This window comes from Cygnus atratus, chromosome 2, assembly GCF_013377495.2.
Source record: "Cygnus atratus isolate AKBS03 ecotype Queensland, Australia chromosome 2, CAtr_DNAZoo_HiC_assembly, whole genome shotgun sequence".
NCBI lineage: Eukaryota > Metazoa > Chordata > Aves > Anseriformes > Anatidae > Cygnus > Cygnus atratus.
The window spans coordinates 24,003,826-24,026,814 of NC_066363.1; the positions used below are offsets into that span (position 1 = coordinate 24,003,826).

Below are 22,989 nucleotides of genomic sequence, written 5' to 3' on the forward strand. Positions count from 1 at the left end.
TTCCCTGTGAGGAGAGGAGTATCAATTTTAATGGACTGAAAACCCACTTTTTCTGAAGCTAACCTTTGCTATGAACAGAACAAAAAATAATAATTTTAGAAATGCTCTGCTCCACCTTGCCTTGTCCAAGGGACATATAATCATGTGCAATAATTCTTCACTCGTAGGATTATGCTTCATTTGGTAATCAGGCTAATTTTTAGGTATTAATTTAGCAGATTAAATAAGTGTTATAGTGCAGGTTTGGCTGGGGAGTTGTTTAAGCACTGACCATAATAACTTAGAGTGGAATACTTTATTTTTCCTTGAATCAGGTGTTAAAACTTCTTTTCAGATTTGTATGATTTTGGGATTCCTATTTCAGGTCTGATCAGTTGGCCTTTATATGAGAGTGACTTGTTTCGCACTTGGCAATGCAGCACAGACATTTAATCTGCTCATTGAGTTCAGCCTTTCAGACAAACAGGGAGAATTAATGCCAGAGCTTCCAGTTCAAAAATGCTTCCATCTGGCACTCCAGTGACCTTTTTATATTTGTGTTCTTCCATATGACAAAGACAGTTGGTTTAACATCAGCTTTGACTTCAGAAAGAAAAAGGCCATTTTTGGAGTAAGCCTCTGAGATGGGCTGTCTCACAGATTTATGAGCAAGTTTGTGCGAGGTACAGCAAGGATCCCATGATGTCACTGGATACCACTTTCAGTCTCCAAGCTCTGTTTTCAGTAGTTGCTAGTTCACAGCTAACATAGCTGGCAATATCTGTATCCACATAAAGTTAAACAAATAATGCCTGCGAGTTGTAGTTCTGGGACATTCATTGTAGAGCCTGTTACACCCAGAAGTTACCACACAAAAATGGCAGGCCATCAGGACAGGAAAATAAATGTCTTATTTTATCATAATTTTTTTCCTCACATCTTCCTTCCTTGTCAGACTGTTACTCTGTTTCTTGTCCTTTGTTTTTTCCCCTTTATTTTTCTGTCTTACTCAACTTCTCTCACTGCTTTTGTAGCTGTGCCCATCAGATGTTCGAACCAAAAACCTGGTGCATCTAAGTACAGGGAAAGGTGAATGCTGAAGGGCATCTCTTAAATGTGGGCCTGACTATGCTGGTTGTTCCAGTGTGTCACAGGTGTTGTCTTTTAGCATTACGTGCTCTACTTCCCCTTTCGTAATTTTTGTTCCCTTATCTCATCACTTGTTCTTCCTTGATCTTTTTCCTTAGCACAGCCCGTGCTTTCCCACCAGTTAAACTCTCTTTTCGATCTGTTCTTGTCTGGTTTTTGACTTGTTGGTGCTGCAGCTCCTTGCTGGGGCAGCTGCCGGCCTTCTCAGGGCAGAGAGGGAGCGGCCTCCCCTCAGGGGAGCAGCTGAGGGCAGGCCCGCGGTTGTGACATGACAGGTCCCTCCCGATGTTTTGTTCTCCAAAGAGAATGATCCTCAAGACTGTCAGTTCCCTTTTTTATTTTGAACAAAGCTGCTTATAATACTCCAGAACATTCCCAAATGATGTTTTGTAAGTAGCAAATGTCAAATTCCAGTGCTGCCAGAATCGGCAAATGACTTGTGTAGTTCTCAATTGCCATGGTACCAAGGCACGACAGAAAACAACATGCTTATAGAAGATAATGAAAACTCATACCCAGATAGGATTTTTCAGTGAAAATTAATGCTGGCCGTATGCTCTCAGCAATTCAGCTGTTGGGTTAGTAGTCACTTAACTATTTTTGATTCTTTTCTTTATACATCTGTCAGCTAAATGCAAGTGCTAAGTCTTATTCTCAGCAATAATGAGATTGTTGTGCCACCTTCCAGAGGGCTTTGGCTCTACAAATTATAATCGATATCTTCATAACATTTCACTTAAAAAGCCCAAGTGCTTTGCAAAATTAATTAGTGCTCCTGGTTTCTCCTTGTGACAGGGGCAAGATCGTTATTACAAACAGAGAAATGGAACTGCAGAGAGGTTAAGTGACTTCCTTGCCTCAAGTCATTCAGTATTTTTTTTTCACATCATGGGTGCTAGATCTTGGATTTCTCTATATAGGGTCCTTTCGTATTACTTCTATTGAAAACAGTGCAAATAGGGGAATTCAGATGTTCTGTTTGGATTTTTTAGTAAGAATTTTGGATGTTTGCTCTGGTATTTACCCAGTTGACCACTTCTTCCCAGGATGCTCACAATGACAATGTCTAATAGAGAAGAGTAGCACTAAAACATGGATGGCATTTTTTTGACATTTTATGTAAGTATGTAGGTACTGGATGACCAAAGTGAAAATTTGTAGGGTGCTACATGTAGGAATCCAAAGTCAGGTATAATGCATCTTTCTAAAAGATATGATGAGGTTTAGAATAGTATGTCTTTACACTTTACAAGCATATATATTTTTTTCCTTTTGTGTGGTAGGATGTTTGGTCTGTCATGCCAAAGCTAAAGAAAAGATTGTTCTTTGTTACCGAGGATGTCTTTATTTGTATGAATAAATTCCAGTGATATGGGACAGCCAGTCTTTTACTCAGCACCCTAACAGGTAATTAATTCAGGGGACATTCATGAACGTTTTAAAATTCATGAACCATAAGCACTATAAATTACTTACATGTTTTAACTGATTACTCTCACTCTTTAAATGCTATATAACTTGAAACAGTAACTGAATTAATCCAGAAACCTTGAATTCTAAAAATACTGTTTGCTTGGGAGCTCTGAATCTTGCCGACAGTGATGAATTGAAAAAAGCTTACACTGAAACTGTATCAGGGCAACTAAATTTGATAGTTTTATTTATTTATTTATTTAACATTAAACCCAAATGAAGATTAAGGAATATTGCGTGAAATGATATAAGGTGAATCAAAAGATAACTTTATTTAGAAATGGTTCCATGAGTGGTTACACTGCCTTTATTTAATGGGGCATATTATGGAGTCTTGGATGGAGCAAAAATACACTAGTGATTTCTGTCTCTTCAGCAGTAATTTTTATGGGAAAAAAAATGGGCTGCTTGCAGACATTATGTCTTGAGATATGATAAATACCGTGATGTTGAGGTGGGAGATGTAGGAAACTGCAGCCCAGTGATCCTTACTGATGTAATGATGATTAAGCGTGTTTATCCTACAGCAGCCTTGGGATCTCAAACTGACTGTGAGACTGAGTAGGATGAGAGGGGAAGAAAAGGCTGTCCGAGCTGCTTTGTTGTCTGTTGTACACCATCTCCTGATTCTGATAAGCAACTAAGAAAGTTGCGAAGTATGATCTGTTTTATGCTTTTTTTGTGGTTATAAAATTAGGAATTGTAAAGTGTATGATGTTTTAATGTTCTGGGTGTGTGGTAATGTTTTTTCTTACTTTAAATAAATAAAAACACACACAGAGAAGCACTAAAATAACCTCTAGTACCAGAGTGCACTACCTTTTGTGGGGCTGCTTTTTATTTTGGTTTACATTGCCAGAACCTATAATAGCTCAAGTAATATTAGAATTGCTATGACTGTTTTGATTTGCGACTTAAATAGTCCTTTATTTGTTTATTTATTTATTTTTCAAAAGTAGAAGAAGAGCACTTCAGGCAACTAGAAGGTGGATCTTTGTCCTGTAGGTTTTAAGTGGCAAAAAGACTTCTGTCTCATCATCTCTCATTTTGTCTTAGCTTTTTAGTTAAGACTGACTGAATAATTGGGGACAAATTTAACAAGTAGGTATAGATCAGCTATCAGGGTGTGCAGAGTGATTGAGACATCAGTGATGGTTCTGGTTACTACGTGGGGTATTGGCATAGTGTTTGGCAGCAGGGAGAGAAAAAATGAAGGGAAGTAAAACTGTATTTAACATTAATGATCCTTATGTAAGATGTAATGGGCAGGATGTTCATGGAGCGGTGCTTCTGTCTGACAACACCTAGGCTGACAGGCATCTTTTTTTCCAAGACTGGGGTCAGGGACTCTCAGCTATTAATACTGCTACCTCACTGGGTAGGAACAAACATACATGGCTATTTTCAGATTTCCCATGAAGACGCTGAGTCCCTGGACAATTTCTAAGTGTTGCTTTGGAAATGCTTTTCCCATACAGTAACTTCAAAATAACAATAACAATAAAAAGAGTTTCTGTATAACTGCTCTGTTCTCTACGGAGAAGAACAAGACTCCTTCCAAAGGGAGGTTCAGAGCTGGAGTCTAGTAGGTTGTCTAGGACTTTGGTCTTGGAAATGAAGCAGAGACTTGAGGTATTGATGTCCTATATGTAGAGATTGTTTGTGTGAATACCATACATACCATTCCCTTTGTTTTTTGTTTTTTTTTTTTTTACCTTTTTTCCTTGGAGGCAAGTGTCACTTCCATTGAAATTGTCTGTCCCTTGTCCTTGCCCCTCTGTAGCTGTTTTTGCTTTCATCTGTTTCAGCATGCTTCCTCAAAGAAACCTTGGTGGGATTCTTGCCAAGCTGGAGCTCCAGTGGTGGGAAGTAGGCACAGCTTCCCTTCTGTTTCGTGGCTGGGCAGCCGAAGGTTCCCAAAACGAGAGGCAGTGAATCAGCCAGTGACTTTCCCAAGCCTTTACAATTTGGTGCAAGGTTGGGAAGGAAAATAACGCCTGCTCAAACAGCCCTGGCAAGGCAGAATGTTTTGCTCTATTGTCTGTTGCATTTGTAATAATCTATAGTTATTAAATGTATTAAGTCAATTGGCTTTTTCTTTATCCTGTTTTCTATGAAGAAGAGAGAAGGCATAAACTGAGAACAGATTTCTCCGTTCCCCAAAGTTAGGGAATCTTCTGCCAGAAATACCTCTTCTGAAAGAGAGAGCTGTGACTACACTACACCTGTTCTAAACGCCAAGTAGTTTCTGAAGTAGTCTAGACATCTGAAAGTTATGCTTTGTATATTATTTATGGTGGGAAAAGTATCAAATCATGGTAGAAGCTCCAGAAGGGCAGAAAAAGTTGCTCAGTGTTGACATACCTGAATGTTTATTTGTACAATGTTTTAAGTTTAAAAAAACACACAAACAAAAACACAGTAATTGAAATGCTTAATAGCTCATGATGTTTGCTACATTTTCATTAAATGGATATCATATTTATACTCTCCTCTTTCTCTTGATGACATTTTTTAAAGCATAATTATCATCTCGTGTATGACAAACCAAGATACCACCTGTATTCTCTGTGGGTGCATTTGGGGTAAATATTTGTAATGGTTAAGGTGCCATTGATCACATCTTCTTGTAACACTGCTTTTAGATTATTGTGACATTTACATCCCAGTTGAGTGTGTGTGCTGCACTGTGTTAAGTACAGCATTACATAGATTTATAGAGTAAGGGCAAGAAGGGGGTAATGAATCATACGGATTGACTTCCTATATGTCATGAGCTGTTACACTTGTTTAACTTTGGTGTTCATTCCAGTAACTGTAGCTAAGCAGATATTCAACAAAATCATCCGGTCTTGAGGCAGCAGTGGATGATTTTGTCATCTTTATTGGAATGCAACAGGGGGAGTTCTGCACGTAGGTTTAGTGAAAGGGTAGTCCCCGTTCTAAAGAGCCTGTGGCTTAAGCAGATAACACATGAAATGAGGTATAAAGACATGCTCTGCCTTACAGATGGCAAAATGAAGTTATAGAAAAATTCTGATTGACCCTGAAGAGCACACAGGAGCTTCTGAAAGAGGCTTTTGTGACAAATACTGTGTTTTAATTGAAACATAGTCCTTTATCTTTCATGCAAAAAGCAAGCTGGAAATGAGACATTAGACGTGTGACTACCAGCAAGGAGCTACCAGATGGGACAGATTTACTTTTGTAAGAGCTTCTGAGAAGAATTTTTATCTACCTTCAAGTAGCTGAGATTTATAAAAACCACTTTTGCAGTGCTGGCATAAGCAAAAATGATAGTTAAAAGGCAAAATCAGTGTAGTAGAAAAATTCAACCTGTGCTGTTCTTCAGAGTGATCTGGTCATCTCAGTGAAATCTAAAACCATTTCTGTGCACAGGAAGGTTTCCAAAACATTTGCACTGTTAAGTCACTGTAAAATAAGTCACTGTCAAATAAGTTTGACAATTAGCTGGAGCTCAGGGTGGCACGTCTGCATGCCCTTTACCCAATGGCAAAAGCAGGGTTATCGTGGTAGTTTAGTTCTTGCCGATGGAGGGAAAGCTGAAGTCACTAACGTGTTTGCTGCAACGTTACAGTGTGTAATGCTGAAGCTATCGCCTGTGCTCAGTACTGGTGTTTTAGACTCGCTCAGATTTTATAGAGCGGAATTTTAAGGTTAAGTTTGACTTCGTCTGTGACGATGTAAAACAAGCACCTAGATACTATTTCTCCCAAGAAAAACTCTGAGGCAAGGTAGATGGGTTGGAAATGTATATCCTTAAAGAACAGCAGAAGCTTGGCCCCGTTAGTTTCTCAGTGCTCAGCGGTCACTTGGTGAGATGTTTAATTAATGCCAGCAGACTATTGCGGTCGTTGAGAGAGAAGTGATGAATGAAACAGCGCTGGCATGAGAAGTGCCCCAGTAACAGAGCAGGGAGCAGTCTCTGGTTTTGCACTTCTCTACCATCTTCTGTCTTCTTCACTGGTGATGCTGCTGTGCCGTGCACCCTCTGGGGTGCCTGACTTCTGCCCGGGGGGTTGGCTGCTGCACATCTTGCTTCCAGCCATTTGCAAGTTTGAGGGTGGCTGTTAGAAGATGATGGTGGGGAATTTTATCCCACTCCTGACTCAATCAAGTGACCTGCAGGTGAAAGTGTTTCCCTGCAATATCTAATTCCAAACTATTACTGCTTCCAGTGTAGAGACGATCAATAGTAACAGATGTGTAGCTTTTATTTTATTGTATTTTCTTCCTTTTTTCTTTTAATGCAAGGCCTACTTAGCCCACATTAGTGTACAACATGGAGACTTTCCAGTGGACAAAGAAATGAGACACAGCAGTCGTGGCATTGTTAACCATAGCATGCTTGTAGCTGTGGATTCCAAACACTTTAACCAGTCACAGGTGGCATTTTGTAATTTGGAAGGAAGACAAGTACAGCTTTTCACCTTTTCTCCCTATCCCCTGTCCCTGTTTTCTAGATCATAGGATTTCAGAGGCTAAGAGATACTTACTAATTTATTTGCATCCACGTTGATTAAGCAAAATGAAAGTGTTGCTATTTTAACTGGAATTTCAGTTTACGTTATGTCAAAACATCTTTGTTGGTAGCAACCATCACAAGAACACGAATCTGGAGAGGACAGTGGGAAGTATGTGGGTGCATGCCTGTGCATAGTAGGTTTTTTAGGAAAAAAAGAAAGCCAATTAATTTTACAAGAAGGCTAATTAAAAATTCTTTGTGCAGCAGCTCTTTATCTTTTCTCTCTGAAGTAATAGACCAAAATTACATAATTGCTTTAATTTTGGCCTTAGAGAGTACTACCATTTGGATAGAAGGGGGGCTGTTCCTCTTCTCTGTTAAAAGTTGGTTGTGTTTTAGTCCTGGAGAAGCCACGTTAATGAGAAGAAACATGAACCCTTGTAAAGCTGGCTTGTAATGCTAGTAATGGCCTTAATTGGAGCTGAACTGGTGCATGGTAGTTTGGCCAGATGGCACTGTGTGAGAAGTGCACTTTAAATTTTTAACGTATGAAAAAAAATCTTTGATCTGCTGTTACAGCTGATCATCAAACCCACGAAATGTTAAAAACTCAAGGTATAGCCACATGGTACTTCTGTAAACAATTGGAATAAGTTGGATTTCAAGGCACAGAATTCCTCAGCGGAAGAGGCAAAGAATAATTTTTTGGAGAAGTCTGTGTTGGAGACATTTGGGTTATGGAGGAAGAGTCCTGTTTACATCTTATTTTTTTTTTTCTTCATGTTACCCAGTTTATGGCAGCAGCTTTTCCACAATGCTCAGATTGTGGGTGCTTAAATGGAACATTATGCTTGTTTAAGTGTATGTATGAGAACAGTAGAGTTGATAGCAAATTATCACTTTCTACCCTTAAAGACTTGCAGATATCTTGGAAAAAATACATTGGAGATTCTTTTGATTTGCCTTAAGTTTCAAGGAGCATCTAGGGTCTGTCTGCAACACCTCTCATAGCTTTTCCCTATAGCCTGAGAGCTAAAAGCGTTTCTGTTCTTCCTTACATAAAAGTGGAATCTCTTGTGCAGTATGCAGAAGCTGAAACCTCAAACACCCCCAACCACACCCCAAAACTTGTGTGATTTTAAGAAACTTCTTATAAATTGCAGTGTGAAAAATACATAATATACATAAAACTATGTAACTGGAGTATCTGAGCTCGCTGTGCTGCTCACCGAGTTCTTTTGCACGAGCAGTAACCTATCTGGGTAGCTCGGGAAGCAAGTTGCAGACTTCAGGGCTTGGCAGTATCGTACTTGACCGTAAGGAAGAATTGAACTTCTGAGCTTTAGTGCGCTATTAAGCTGTGGTCTCACATTTCAGTGCCTGGGAATTGATTTACTGATTTCATTTTCTGAGACATATGGTGATAATAATAATAATAACACTGTATAAGCATTATTTAAAAATAAAGTAATATACTGGTATTGGCTCTCTGGCAGGCCAGCACCAAAGTGCACACCCAAACTACCATCATTTATTTAAGTTTAGGCTCATCCAATTTTAAACAAATGGAAATCAATACTGCTTGCAGATATCAGTGGCTAGATTGGAGGAAAAAGCAAAATGGCGTTGTTGCTAGGATCAAACTGTATGAGAAAACACACAAATGAATTTGATGTATGTTCCTCTTCTGTTTTTTTTTCTTCTTTTTAGTACAGAGTAAAAACATACAGTTTTTATTTTTATGACTGTTAGTGTGTGTCCCCTATGTAAAATGCTTGTGTGATTTTAATATTTGAATAGAAAGTAAATGTCTTTGTATTCCAGTGCCTTTTTTGATGGCTGATACGTGGATCGATAAGACTTCAAGCCTGTTAAAATCAATAAATGCTGTTTTTTCCTTTCAGATATGTGTCACAAAGATGTCTACAAGGAACTGCCAGGGAATGGATTCAGTGATCAAACCTCTGGATACAATTCCTGAGGACAAGAAAGTCAGGGTCCAGAGGACACAAAGTAGTTTTGATCCATTTGAGAAACCAACCAACCAAGTGAAGAGGGTTCATTCGGAGAACAATGCTTGCATTAACTTCAAAACTTCATCTGCAGGGAAAGAATCACCTAAAGTCAGACGGCATTCCAGTCCTAGCTCTGTAAGTTCACAAAGCTGATGTCTGCACGGCAAAATGGTGGATTTAACAACACTGAATAAATGGTTTCTTGCTTAAGAGGAAAATGATTGCTTAGAAACAAAACAAGAAGCTTGTGGCTGCCATTAAAAATGTTTCCCATGTATAGTTGTACTGTTTCATTTAAAATATAATATATAAAAAGAAAATGAAATTTTGAAGATAATATGTTTCGAGATTCCTCTCAGATACCAGCTAATATATCTTAAGGGATTTCTAAGCATTTTCCTCTCCTGATCCTGCTATGGCTTTACAGCTGCTACAATGTTTATGTTGGAAATTTTGTGGAAGATTGCTTATTTGTGAGGAAGAATTCTTTCCCATGAAGTTTAGGAAACTGCTTGAATTGTGTCTTTTTTTTTTTTTTTTGAGTTTTAGATTTATGTTTCAGAGAAACTCGAGAAACAAATCAGATTTGACAGATTTTGTTTCCATTTTCAAACTCTCTTTTAAAATCAAGTAGTAAAACTAGCATTTATTTCCCTGTCAGAAACTGTCTGTGTGAGAGAGAGAAAACAACTGAGAAGGTGTTGGTGATACATCATCATTGTTGTTTTATCCTCAAGTACTTTGAATGAAACCAGATAAATAAAATGTCATGTCTTTCATGAATAATGCCCAGACAGATTTCCCCCAAAAGACCTTCAAAATTATTGAAAAACTATTTCCGTTATGCTTTGGCAAGAAAAAATCCATAATAATGTGACCTTTGAGGTGAAGACTACAGATCTAAGCAGAACGTGTGCAATGCTTCAAATCTTAGTTAGCATGAAATAATTTTAAAGGTTGATTGCCCTTTTTTCTCTCTTTTCTTTCTGACTTTATTTTTTGTTGTAGTTTTTGTTATTGTTTTGTTTTGCTCTATCTTCTGGGCACCACCTGTCCTCTGTAGAGAAGTTTGACTGAATTCTGTCAGACTTCTAAGGAGAAGCGACAGAGATTCATTTTCTGCAGATGAGCTTTGTTTAACCCATGTGAATTTAATGGATAAGATGTCATGCCTCTAGGGGACTGTCCTTTGGAGAAAAGGTTACATTTTAAAACGTAACCATCTGTAGCAAAAAGAAATTTGCTTTTCCATCATTATATAGTGTTATATAGCTGCTGCCAAAGATGTCTCCTGCATGTTTCAGATCAATCCATAACAAGGAGGTTTTTTCATAAAACTACTGTAGTCATTAAGGAAGGATGGAGTTTTTTTTTTTTTTTTTCTCAGCTTGTTTTGGGGGTAGTTGGGTGGTGTAGGCACTACAAGCACTGTATATTCAGCATCCTACCCATTGGTCAGACTCCAGCTATTTATTTCTTACCAACACCTTTTAAATCAGAAGTTTCTGGAAGATGAGGAACTCATACATTTACAGTTTGCTCCTTGTTTACTTGTGAGTGATGCCTCATTATTATTTGGCAGCACAACTGTCAATTTAAGTGATTTTTTTTTTTCCCCTGAAAGTTCCTGAAGTTTTTTTGCAGTGTTAGCTTGCTCTACATCTTTGCTGTTTTTGTCTTGTTCCATATAGAAATCGTTACTAGTTTCTGTTAATGCTTTACATACTTTCCTAATAAAAGTGAAGGTTTTTCTTTGCTTTGCTTCCAGAATTTGGAAGCAGATTCATTTTGAAAGTGTGTTATTGACATCTTGTTCTTTTCCAGAGGGCTGGTACTCTATTGTGCCCAGGCAGTGTCCTGCAGTCCCAGTATTTTCTCCTGTTAATGATGTTAATGCTTCCCCTCCTACTGTGCTGCTGGTTAGGTCCCTAGCTAAACACACGCTCTCACCAGTCTTCTCATGGGCTGAGTCACACAGACTTGCTGGGGATGCCTCATGTTGGAAAGTAGATGCATAGGCATTTCCTGAAATACAATTCTGATTTCTTAACTTCCCGTAATTCTCCCTGGTTTTTATAGCTCTGTTCAGTGAACTCCCTTCTTCTGCTTCTAGGCATTGTTAGTCATTTTTTAACTCCTCCTCACAAAGAGTGCTCAGAAGAGCACCTGGCAAGGAATAATTTGTGGAATAATGAGGGTATTCATGTCAATGATAAGGAAGAATAGAACTTCACAGCAAAAGGCAGTGCTGCTGCTCCCCTGATTGCAGGTCACACCTGGTCCTGACTGGCAGACCCGAAATTCAAACATCCAGGGCAGAGATGTGATCAAGCCGTTCCCTTCCCCTGAGCCTGACTACATCGCCTCAAGCACAAGATGTTCTGATGCACATTTCATTGAGCATATGTCTGTGTGGTTAGTTGCAGGAATTTGTCATTCTCTGGTTTTGAGTTACAGTTGAATCAACTAAGGGCTTTTGGTTTAGTTTTTTTTTTTTCTAGTCCCACTGCTGTGTAGCAGATGCCCTTGCCACTTCCTCGTCTGATTATTACTTCTTTTTCTTTCGTGTCAGAGGGCTGCTTCACATTCTCCCTTATAATTCAATAAGTTGCTTCCCTGGAAATTCTTCTGCTGTGCAGATGATGCCATTCTGAACTGCATTTCAGTTTCTGTAAATATGCTTGAGCATGTTATGCCCTGTGGATTGTACTGGCTACAGTCGTGTAGTTGTGTTGCAGTTTTGGCTCTGCTTTGTATGAACTTTCTTTTTAAGATACTCCAACAGATGTATACTACCTTCAGTTTTCACTTTCTATGCTTGATTACTAGAGGCTCTGTATTAGAAAAAGGTTTCTTTTTAGTCTCTTTCCTTTCATCATTTTAAGTCCTCTGTAGCCATCAGGTGAACTGATGTCTTGCAAAAGGTACATGGCTGAGGCTTGCAGGCTCTGTATCAACCTGTATATCTGTCACGCACTTTCTACTCAGATGAAAGTCCCTAATTTGTCTCAAAAATAACATTTTTCAAGAAAGACCTTATTTATAATGCCCCGGGGTGCCATGCTCTTTTTTGTTTAGTTTCAGAAGCTTTATCAGCTCCCTGGCAGTTATCAGCATCAGTGTTTGGTGAAGATCACCAGATAGTACTCAGCAAGTGGCATGTGATCCATTTTATGTTTTCTGTACCTTCTGAATGCTCTGTACCTTGTGATGGGAAAGACGAAACACAGAAGTTTATGAAAGCTGGAACTCAATGTTCCTGCCCACAGATTGTCACTTGGAAAATAAATCATTTGCTCTTGAACACGAAGAAATTGTCTACAGTTACTGTCACACCTCTTTGCAACCCTGTAGAAACTCTGTTGTTAATTAGTGCAGTAGCATTCACTGAGAAGCTAGCACATTATTTTTTCTTCTTATAAGACAAACTGAATTTTTACATTTAAAGTCTTTCCCCCGATATTTACATTCTCATTATGTAAAACAGTGACATTGCATTGCATTGCCCCACCCCTCTTTTAAACGTAAGAAAACATCTATGAATGTGACTTCCCAAATTTTTAAACTGTTTGAAGTTGAATGTTACTATGTAGTGAAATCTACAGCAGAACAGACATGCTTTTTTTACCCAGGATAATGGATGATCTTCACCTTGGACAGAATAAAGTAGGTATTTGCCTACCTGTGGATCGTCTGTTAGTACTGTTAGAGGCAGGCAACTTGACTGGACAGGCCTTTGCTCTGATCCAGGGCATCACAATAATAAGCATATGTACATGTGTACGTATGTAAATATGTATATATATCTTTCAAAAAATCTTTTGTTGAGTCTTTTGCTTACCAAGAGAAGAAACTTGTTTTTCTCTGCTCCCTGTTAGAAGAAAGAGTAAGGCTATGAAACCAACTCGACAAAAGAGAGGGGAAAAAAACAACAAACCACAATTCAAAAGGACAAACTTATGCCCCTCTTCCCAAAATAACACTTGGTCTGGAAGATGATTTGACTAATTCTCTGAAAATCCTGCTTGAGATCCATGCTGTTTGGGCGTGTAGCCATATTTATTGTTCTGTATTTCAAGGTGAAGTTCTATTGTATTCTTTATACATATTTTATATACTGGAATAATACTTTTGCAGAGTGTGTAAATAGAATATTGCAGCTTTTATGAGCTAACTGTCTAGTCAAGATTTAGGTTCGTGCTGGTACACATCAGTTTGTTCTCCAAATGACTTCAGATCCATGGCAATGAATTCAAATTACGCGCTAAGTTATATATACTACCTTTCAGCAGTAGAAAAACTAAATGCAGTGAAATACTAATTATTCTTTTTACCAACTAACATAAATGTAAAAAAAAAAAAATTACAATATGCAATGCCCTAGTGCACTCTTTTGGGGAGAGCAGCCTCTCTTCTGTTTTTCTAACTTCTGTTAATTTTTGGTCCGGTTGCACGTAACTTTCCTCCAAAGAAATACAAGCAAAATCATGAACTGATCCTATTAACTCATTGTAAATTGATTGCATAAAAGATCTAACTTCAAACAGAAACTAAAGTTAGAATTTTGTGTAAGCAGGAAGCATCATTTCTGTCTGCCTAAACACTTTGTGTGTATTCTCACTTGTGTTCCTGTTCAGGTGTATGGAACCTTAACCATTTTTAGGATCCCACCAGTTACAAGGGTAGGTGCATCCTTCTTGGGTAATACTTTTTTATTAAGGTAAGGTACGTTCAGAGCTCTGTGTAGAGAGCTGACTTTTCTTTTCGGGCTAGAGGGAAGCTTCAAGAATCTTAACCCGGGGGATAGTCTTTAACTGGTAAGGCAGATAAAATGTGGCAGCTGGTCCAGCTACTGTGCTTTGATAGCCTGCAGAACAAGTAAATATCTTTACAAACAGCACCAAGCCCTTTCACAGAGCTCTGTGGTAGCTGTGGCTCAGATTGCTCATTTATGGCTGTAGGGACGGAAAGATGCAGGCAAGACGATGGAATCTGGTAGTGGGAGAGCTCAGATTAATGCTCAGATTGGATTCTTGAACATCTCTGTATCCCTTGAACGTGGTCCTAGACAACAATCCACCTTTTGCAAAGTTTAAAATGAAAGAAAAGAATGGGATTGCATTGGACCTATAATTGCATATGGGATCAAACCTTAAGGCCACTCATTACTGTGAAATCTGTGTATAGTTTTGTAAAATGGTTTTACCATTGTGAAAAAGAAGACAAAATGTAGAATGGTTTAAAAAAAAATCTACAAGTTTTGCAATTTAATCTGTTATGACTCTTGGCCTACCTTTCACTTTCAAGTTATTCTAACAATGAATTTATTTCTTTTCAGTCATAGAACAAACCAGATCTTTAGTTTTGGTTTTAAATAATTTACAAGGGTACTGTGAACACAATATTTTTCCCTTGAGGATGGCTTTATAGTGAAGTTTAATATCCCACAGTTTAAAAAAAAAAAAAAAAAGATATTTAAAACTTAAGCTTAGGAGTGTGATGGTTAAGTGTGACATTCACAAGCTGTTTTGCAGTTATGAAAAATGCATGAGAACATAACCCACACAGCTTGTATAAGAATAGTCAGGTGATTTTCAATGTAATTTTCCATTAAAGTTCTCTTTACTACATAGATTTTGAAAAAATCTGAGGAAGACAGGTATTCACATGAGAATATAGTGTGAGGACTCATCCTGTAAGATCTTGGAATAACTCTGTTACCTTCCTATGGTCTGTATCAATGAAATGTTTACTTGAAATGACCTGGTCAGAACAGACTTCTTCCTCTCACTTCTTTTTCTCTCAGTTATTTTTAATACACTAATGTCACTTTGAAATAGCTTCTTCTATTTCTGTATTCAACATTTTGGCATACTCTTTCTATCTTTGTTACTACGATCTATATTTCCTTAGCCAGAGAAAAAAATCTAATCTTGGTTGCTGAAAGCTGTCCTACAAAAGATACCCTCTCCCGGTGCTCAGTGGTGCTGTTAACCTAATCTTGCACTGGGAAAAATGTGGGCTACTAGTAAGAAAACTATGTGAACAGCAACTATTTTCTGAAAAAGCAAAGCGTAAAAGCAAACAATTAAAACTCTCAGTCTGGTTCTTGAAGGGAAAGAAGTGCACCTCTTTGTGCTCCGCTCCTCCTTGGGGGTGATGTTATCCATTGCAATCTGTGCTGGCTTCTATGGTGACTTGGGGCTATTTGCAGTTCTTCAAAGGCTTGAGAGCCTTTACTCCTTTCTGTCTCAGTATCTTGCCTATCTTTCCCATCTGAGTTCTCCAGAAGATTTCTCCCAAGCATGAAGATTCACTTTCCAGTGACTCTCTAATAGTATCAGTCTCTCACTGGTTGTTTGTCTCCTATTTAACCTTTGCCTGTTAAAGCTGACCGTGTTGAATCTTGGTCACATGTACCTGTATCTATTTGTTTTTTTTTAGCTTTCAAACTTTGTTGTTGTTGTCTCCCTCTCTCCCTCCCTTTCTAGTTGTGATGCTGAGCAACGGGCAGTTTTATGCCTAAGCGGTCCCACTGATGTGCAGTATATACAAGCCTGTGTAGCTGTAGGGAGAAAATCTCTCTTTAGCTTCTACCTCAATAAAATCACAATAAAAATGTCATAGAAAAGTTTTGAAAGCTTTAACAAACCGAAAAACAGCACTGTTAGAACAGCCGTGTTCCACTGGTGTTTTGGAGGGGTAAAAATTACCAAGGAGGAGTAAGAAAAAGGAAATAATAATAATTATATTAATATAATTTATTATTTATAAATAAATTTATAAATTTATAAATAAATTATAAATTTATAATTTATTATTAATAATAATAATAATGAAAAAAAGGGAATAAAAGTAAATAGTGGCAGAAGTATTCTAATAGTTGAGCTTCAAAAGGTAGCTTTGAACAAGCATCAAAATATGTGCATTCAGCTAAAATTAATACTCTTTTCTGTTGAGAAATCTTGTCTGGGTCAAAGTGGAGGACTGCAGCAGTTTTCTAAAATGTAGGAAGACTTCTTGAGAGTCTGCTGCTTGTGAGATATGTCAGTGGTTGATGCAAGCATTGCAAATGTGATGTGCTCTGGATATGTCTTGCTTGCTATGCGTATTTCAGTCAACCGTATCCTGGGCAGAATATGGGACTCTTGTGACTCAACAAACACAGATAGATCTCTGTGAATATATATTCCAATATATTTTACTGGAAGGAATAACATATTCAGAACAAACAAAAGATGATATTTAGAAGTGAATTCTAAATGTTGGATTGTAATATTGCCACTAAAAAATTGGTACCATTATCTTGCTCTAATAAGGTGTATTTTTTAAAACAAAAATGGTTGAGAAAGCTAAATATGGAGAAATCTGAATAATAAAGTTCATGGCTGTGAATCTGGAAAATAGCCATATGAAACAGGGTGCAATAATTTAGTAGGTGGAAATTGTGATAATTTTTAGTAGTCACAGAATTTCAGATTATTTAGTTCCATTCTGTAGCCCATTATTTAGATCCTTTTAAACTCCAAATTTAAATTTTAGAAAGTTTCATATTTTTTCTTTATGTAAGTCTGACCTGGTTTTATAATCCAGAAATAGAGGTAAGAAATGTCTGAGCTAAGCAAATGCAAGCAGTTGTAAGTATGAATCAATATGTGAGGCTTCATTAAAAAAAAAAAAAAAAAAAAAGTCTTTTGCTCCCTCAGAGTATTGTCCTGAATCACTGTGGGTAGTATATGGAGATTTTTGATGGTAGAAGCAAGTATGGGAATATAGTACAATTCAGAGCATCTAAGCAACTGCAACAGTCTGCTGATTATTATTATTATTATTTAATTTTTGAAAAATCCTCTGAAGTGCTTTTCTACACCAAATACCTTCAAGAACTGTAAGTCTTTTAAAATTGTATATGCAAGGAAGAATAATGGCCATTTTCTCAAAGGGAGATCTAATAGCCTGAGAGTATGGACCTGTGAGCAATCCCATTCAGTGATCCAGCTGGAACAAAGGGATGAGCTCCACTGCTGAGGAGCTGTCACCTGGAGAGGTGAGATCAGCCACATTCTTTTAGTGTATGTAGGATGAATAGTGGCTACTAACAGGTTGGGTTTTTGGTTGGTTTCTGTTTGTTTATTTATTCATTTCTGTTTTGCTCTGTGTTGAGCGGGCACCAGACAGTGGATTCAGGCTGCTCGTGAGGGCAAGGGGAGCATGGCAGATCAGTCTTGCTGCTGCAGAGCTGAGCTCTGTGACACTGCATGGGGTGGCCGCAAGGACAAATTGGTCAAAACCAGCACCTTTTTGGGGCAATAAGGAATGAGCTTTTCCTCCCAGTCCCGCCAAATGCAAGCTTTTATCATTTAGCTTGTTCTTGGTGAGGATGCATCCGCTCCCAGGAGGAGAATGAGTCAAAAGGCATGACCTTAGGTCAGTGCCTCTGGCAGCTGGAATATGGGATATGAGCCTGAGGTTGTAGGAATAATTACTGCTGCTGATTTACTGTGTGGTAATGGATTAAAGGCATCCTGTTTCTTATCAAGATCTTAAGGCATTACAAGTTGTTGTGACCTTTTATATTATGGTTTCCAGTGGTATAAAATTAAAGTAAATCACAGTGTGAAAATAAGAGTGGATGTGAAACACATGTATAAGCTGTGTCCTTTTTCTTCCCCACTATATGAGGAAACCAGCATTGAACTATTTACTGTTAACTGCAGCAGCATTACCACTCCAAGCAAAGCTACTCACTGTGTGTTTGTTCACTGCTGCCTGTAATGTGGAAAATACTTTGCTATCCCTCCTCGTTATATGGAATACATTTAAACATCTCGATACTTTTCTTCTGTAGTTTCATAATGTTGCATTAGCCCATAATTAGACACTTAAATGAGAAAGTTATTTGAATAAATGTTTTAGTCACCTCTGTTAGTGACATCTGTAATACAACTGTGATAAAAACAAAACAAAACAAAAAACAACAACAAAAAACTTGCATTTCTAACCAGGCAGAATGCCTTTTTAAGTGCAGATTGGGAGATGAGCATATTACTCCCTTATCTATAATTAAGTGGTCCCAATAATGCAAGAGGAAAAAGATCAGAGAGTTCCCATATGGCATATTTTCATCAGTCCATTCATGTTTAGGACTTGGATAACGAAGTAATAGATTGTTCTGTGTATTGGAAGGAGATGAAAAGGCACAATTTTGCAAACATACATGTGTATAGCCTGATATCATTCAATAGAAGGCTGGGATCTTAATCCCAGAAAATGCATGTGTATGCCAAAGTGCCAAAATTATGGTTTAGGACATATTTTGTAAATTTAGTTAAGTAAAAAGAATGTTTGTATTTTCTGGTTCATGGTTAATTGGCAGTAATGAGGATTATGAGGTCTCAAGTTATCCTACCTGGGATGTTCTTGTCTGTTTATTGGAGCAATTTTTAGGCTCAGATGATTTTAAACTTTTGACCATGGTTTTAAAAGAATTTAGACACAGCTGTGTTCTGCACTGCAAACATGCACTGCATGCTTGTCTCCTTCCAGAAAACTGAAACCTGAGTACTTGTAAATCAAGCGTAAGATCCCAAATGTGAGTCTGTACTGTGTGCAGCGCAGGGCATGGCTTAGAGTCTCCCAGTTGAATTCAACCCTAAAAAAGCTCGATTTGCTTGGCTGCTTTCCTTTGCAGTATTACAAACAGAGTGATACTGAGTTAGTCCCTGAATCTGAAGTGAGCATCAGTGCTGATTCTCCAGAATTTCTGCCCTGTTTTCTTTTGGTTGGTTTGTGTACAGAATGTCTGAGTGCTGCAGTCTAAAATATCTGTAGGTGATGCTGGTGGCAGTTGCAGTTCAGTTTTTTACAGTGTCCTTCTGGTCTAGGGGGAGAGTAAAAAGCACTTTTCTTCCAGACAGCTGGAAGACGTGGATGCCTGGGAAAGCAGGGTATACTTCAAAATGTCTGCTAAACTCAGGTATTTTCCAAGAACTTCATCATATGTTGCGTACAAAAATGCTTATCCTAAACTACTTCAGATTACTTCTTTTTGTAAAAGTTAGGATTAATTTACAGCAAAAATGGCCCTTTAACTGAATTTAAAGTACTTAGGATTAAAACTTTCAACTAACCTCTTCATTTCTGCTCTACACTGGCGTGGTCTCACCTCAAGTACTGTGTGCGGTTTTGGGTGCCACAATATAAGAAGGACATAAAACTATTAGAGAGTGTCCAAAGGAGGGCAATGAAGGTGATGAAGGGTCTGGAGGGCAAGACTTATGAGGAGTGGCTGAGGTCCCTTGGTTTGTTCAGCCCAGAGCAGAGCAGGCTGAGGGGAGGCCTCATGGCGGCCTGCAGCTCCCTCACGAGGGGAGCGGAGGGGCAGGTGCTGAGCTCTGCTCTCTGGGGACAGCGACAGGACCCGAGGGAATGGCATGGAGCTGGGACAGGGGAGGGTCAGGCTGGGTGTGAGGGAAAGGTTCTGCACCCAGAGGGTGGTCGGGCATGGGGACAGGCTCTCCGGGGAAGTGGTCATGGCACTGAGCCTGCCAGAGTAGGCAGTAGTATTGACGTACATTAAAAAAAAAAAAAAAGATTGTTTATTACTGAAAATGTATATCATTCTAGTCTGTGTAATTGTAGACCAGGACTTCATTCATGAATGTTGAAATTATGAAAAGCAGATATTGCATCATTTGGAGCAACATTTGTTTCACAGAATAAAAATCAGGAAAAATGATTTTATGCAATGCAATTCCTCATAATATGTCTTCTCTTTCTCAATTTTTAATATCAGCTTTCCAAATGAATCATATTCATGTCAGATGAATTTCTCTTTTTGCAGCTTTTATGGTGTTCTTTGTGAGGCGTGCATAGCAGCAGGGCAGGCAGCAGCCTGGCACAGAGGTGGGCTGAGCTGTCTGGCCCTCAGCAAGGCGCCGTGTTCAGCTTGCTTCCATTTTCAACCCTGCATTTAGGCTGCAGATGTTGAGGCTACAGGATTTTATTCCACTGTGCGGCATATACATGCCATTAAAAACATGGTGTGTTTGTATCCACAAGCTGAAGACAGTAAACATAATTCAGAAGCAAGATACTTTCTTTAAATGTGCTTTCTTTTAGTATTTTGATGACTCTCTGAACAGTGGTAGACGTGCAGAAGGCACTGACTACTTATACAATGTTTTTGGGTGGGCTGTAGATTAAAATATATATATTTTACTTAAGAAGCTTGTGTGATCTGATTTTGTAGGGCAGATTGAAACTGTTGCTTAGATCTCTTAACAAAGATGAGCAGGTTTAGCTGCTAATGATACTTTTCCCTGTACGAAATGATATATGTGAAAAATGAAACAGAAATCTCCCCTTGATTGAGAACAAAATCCTTTTGATAATTCCAGTGATGTAAGTATATAGTTGATATTGAAAACCACCATCTGGGGTGTTGAATGATGTTTGCTTGAGTAGCCTATTAAGACATTTTATTAGCTTTGCGATTAATTTTTTCTTTTATTGTTGGCTGTTAATAACGTGCAGGTCTATGAGTTTTCATAATGGCCTTTGATCTCTGAAAGCTGAATCAAAGCAATTAATGGTGTGGGTGCAATAGATTCTGAAAGGTGTTTTTTTGTTTGTTTGTTTTGTTTTTTTCAGCCTACAAGCCCCAAGTTTGGAAAAGCAGACTCATATGAAAAGCTGGAGAAACTAGGGGAAGGCTCCTATGCTACAGTATACAAAGGGAAAAGCAAGTAAGTGCTGGTTTCTTCTCTCTCTCTCTCTTTCTTTCTTTCTCTCTTTCTCTTTCTCTCTTTCTCTCTTTTTCTTTTCCTTCTTTTCTTTCTTTCTGTAAATGAAAGTAAGCAGAAAGTACTAGGTGATGTTAGTGCACCTTGTGAATGAATGCACAGTGCTACTGATTTCTGTGTGCTCTAGTGAAAGAGGTTGAAACCATATTGCAGAGGTACCATTACTTCAGAACAAGATGAGATTCCATCTTGTTAATCTGATGGTTTCTTTGTGCTTTATTGTTCTATTACTTTTTCAATACCTTTACCAAATTAAATGTAATATATTTGGTTTATATAGATAAGAGCACAATACATGGTCAAGTAGATTTTTTTTAATGTCCTAAGAGCAATGCTGAATATATGAAATGAGTTTGTTGGTCTTTTGTTTGTCTTTATAAAAAGCTTGAATAAAGTACCATGAAGTGAATGAATGGAATTTTGGACTAATGTAAGTTCAGTTTATTTACAAGAGTAGCCTTTAGGAAATAATGTTCAGACGCATCATTGCAACCACTCCAACTCAAAGGAATCTACTCTATACATGCAAAATATATGTTTTCTGCCACTTTAATGTTTTGTTATGACTTTTTTTTTAATTCCTAATGTGCTAAGTACTTTTATATTGTATAAAATAACTTGGTAAAAATACATAAAATACACTTCATGAGCTGTTGCTTCAGTTGAGCATTATCTTCTATCAGACAGTTTATCTTATGCTATAAAGAAGTTCATATATTTAATCAAGCTTTCATAATCAAATTTTCAATAAGCGGTTTTAAGAGGGACATTGGGTATATGCAATATCTTTATTTAAAAGTTTGTCTAATGAATGATGGATGAGGCAACTTTTCATTCTCAGCAGAGTATCACAGCCATGATACAGCCATGATACAGCCATGATACAGCCGTGATACAGTATGACAGCCATGTGACAGTATAGCTACTGAAACAAGGAAATACATAGAATCACAGAATAGTTGAGGTTGGAAGGGAACTCTGAAGATCATCTGGTCCAAACCCCCTGCCAAGCAGGGTCACCTAGAGCACATTGCACAGGAATGCATCCAAGTGGGTTTTGAATATCTTCAGAGAAGAAGACTTCACAGCCTCTCTGGGCAATCTGTCCCAGTGCTCTGTCATCCTCACAGTAAAGAAGTGCCCCCTCATATTCAGCCAGAACTTCCTGTGTTTCAGTTTGTGCCCGTTGCCTCCTGTCCTGTTGCTGGGCACCACTGAAAAGAGTCTGTCCCCATCCTCTTGACACCCTTCCTTCAGATATTTGTACACATCAATAAGATCCCCTCTCAGTCTTCTCTTCTCCAAGCTAAACAGGCCCAGTTCTCTTAGGCTGTCCTTGTATGACAGGTGCTCCAGCCCCCTCTTCCTAATGCAGCCCAGGATACCATTGGCCTTCTTGGCCACAAGGGCACGTTGCTGGTTCGTGGTCCACCAGGACTCCCAGGTCTTTCTCCGCAGGGCTGCTTTCCAGCAGGTCAGCCCTCAACTTGTACTGGTGCATAGGGTTATATTCTTCCCTAGGTGAAAGACCTTGCACTTGCCTTTGTTGAACTTCATGAGGTTAATATGTTAAGGCGTTAATATTTTCCAGTGTCATCAAGTTGTAGGTACTGATTTTTTTTTTCATTGAATATTTGCAGTAAATCAGAATAAGGGATGTTGTCATCTCTCTGTAGCTTTGGGATTGATAAACATAATAGCAGTTAGCTGTTTGGAAAGCATGTTCCAAATTCTACATGTAAAAGATGTATTTACACTTCTGCCATGTCGGTACATGCATTGTATTTCACTGGCAGCATTCTTCAAGAAAATGCAGTTATTTTGTGTTGGTAATGGTTCAGGTATACCTCACTATAAATCCCAGACATAATAAATAAGTAAGCTTTTTATTGGGGTCTACATAATCAGAGAAAAGTGTATAGATTTCAGCTTGTGCCTTATCGCTAAAATCCCTTTGTAAAATCATAACACCTATCTGGTGATAGTTATCTGATATGCCTTGACTTTCAATAGGATCGAACTAAGGAAACAGGGTTACTAGATGTCCCGTCAATCAGTGGAATTGACCAAAAGTTAAAAGCAA

At 38.3% G+C, this 22,989-nt stretch overlaps 1 protein-coding gene across 10 annotated transcripts in view; it reads left to right on the forward strand.

The window, feature by feature from the left end:
- CDK14 (cyclin dependent kinase 14) overlaps positions 1–22,989 on the forward strand; it is a 332,062-nt gene that overhangs the window by 77,048 nt on the left and 232,025 nt on the right. For 9 of the 10 annotated variants that reach the window (XM_035545540.2, XM_035545541.2, XM_035545542.2 and 6 more), the window contains 2 exons: positions 8,992–9,237; positions 20,755–20,849. In XM_035545540.2, the coding sequence (XP_035401433.1) occupies positions 8,992–9,237; positions 20,755–20,849 (341 nt within the window). Of the gene's footprint in view, positions 1–2,421; positions 2,536–8,991; positions 9,238–20,754; positions 20,850–22,989 lie in introns of those variants that run through there. The other variant, XM_035545539.2, reaches the window with a different exon arrangement.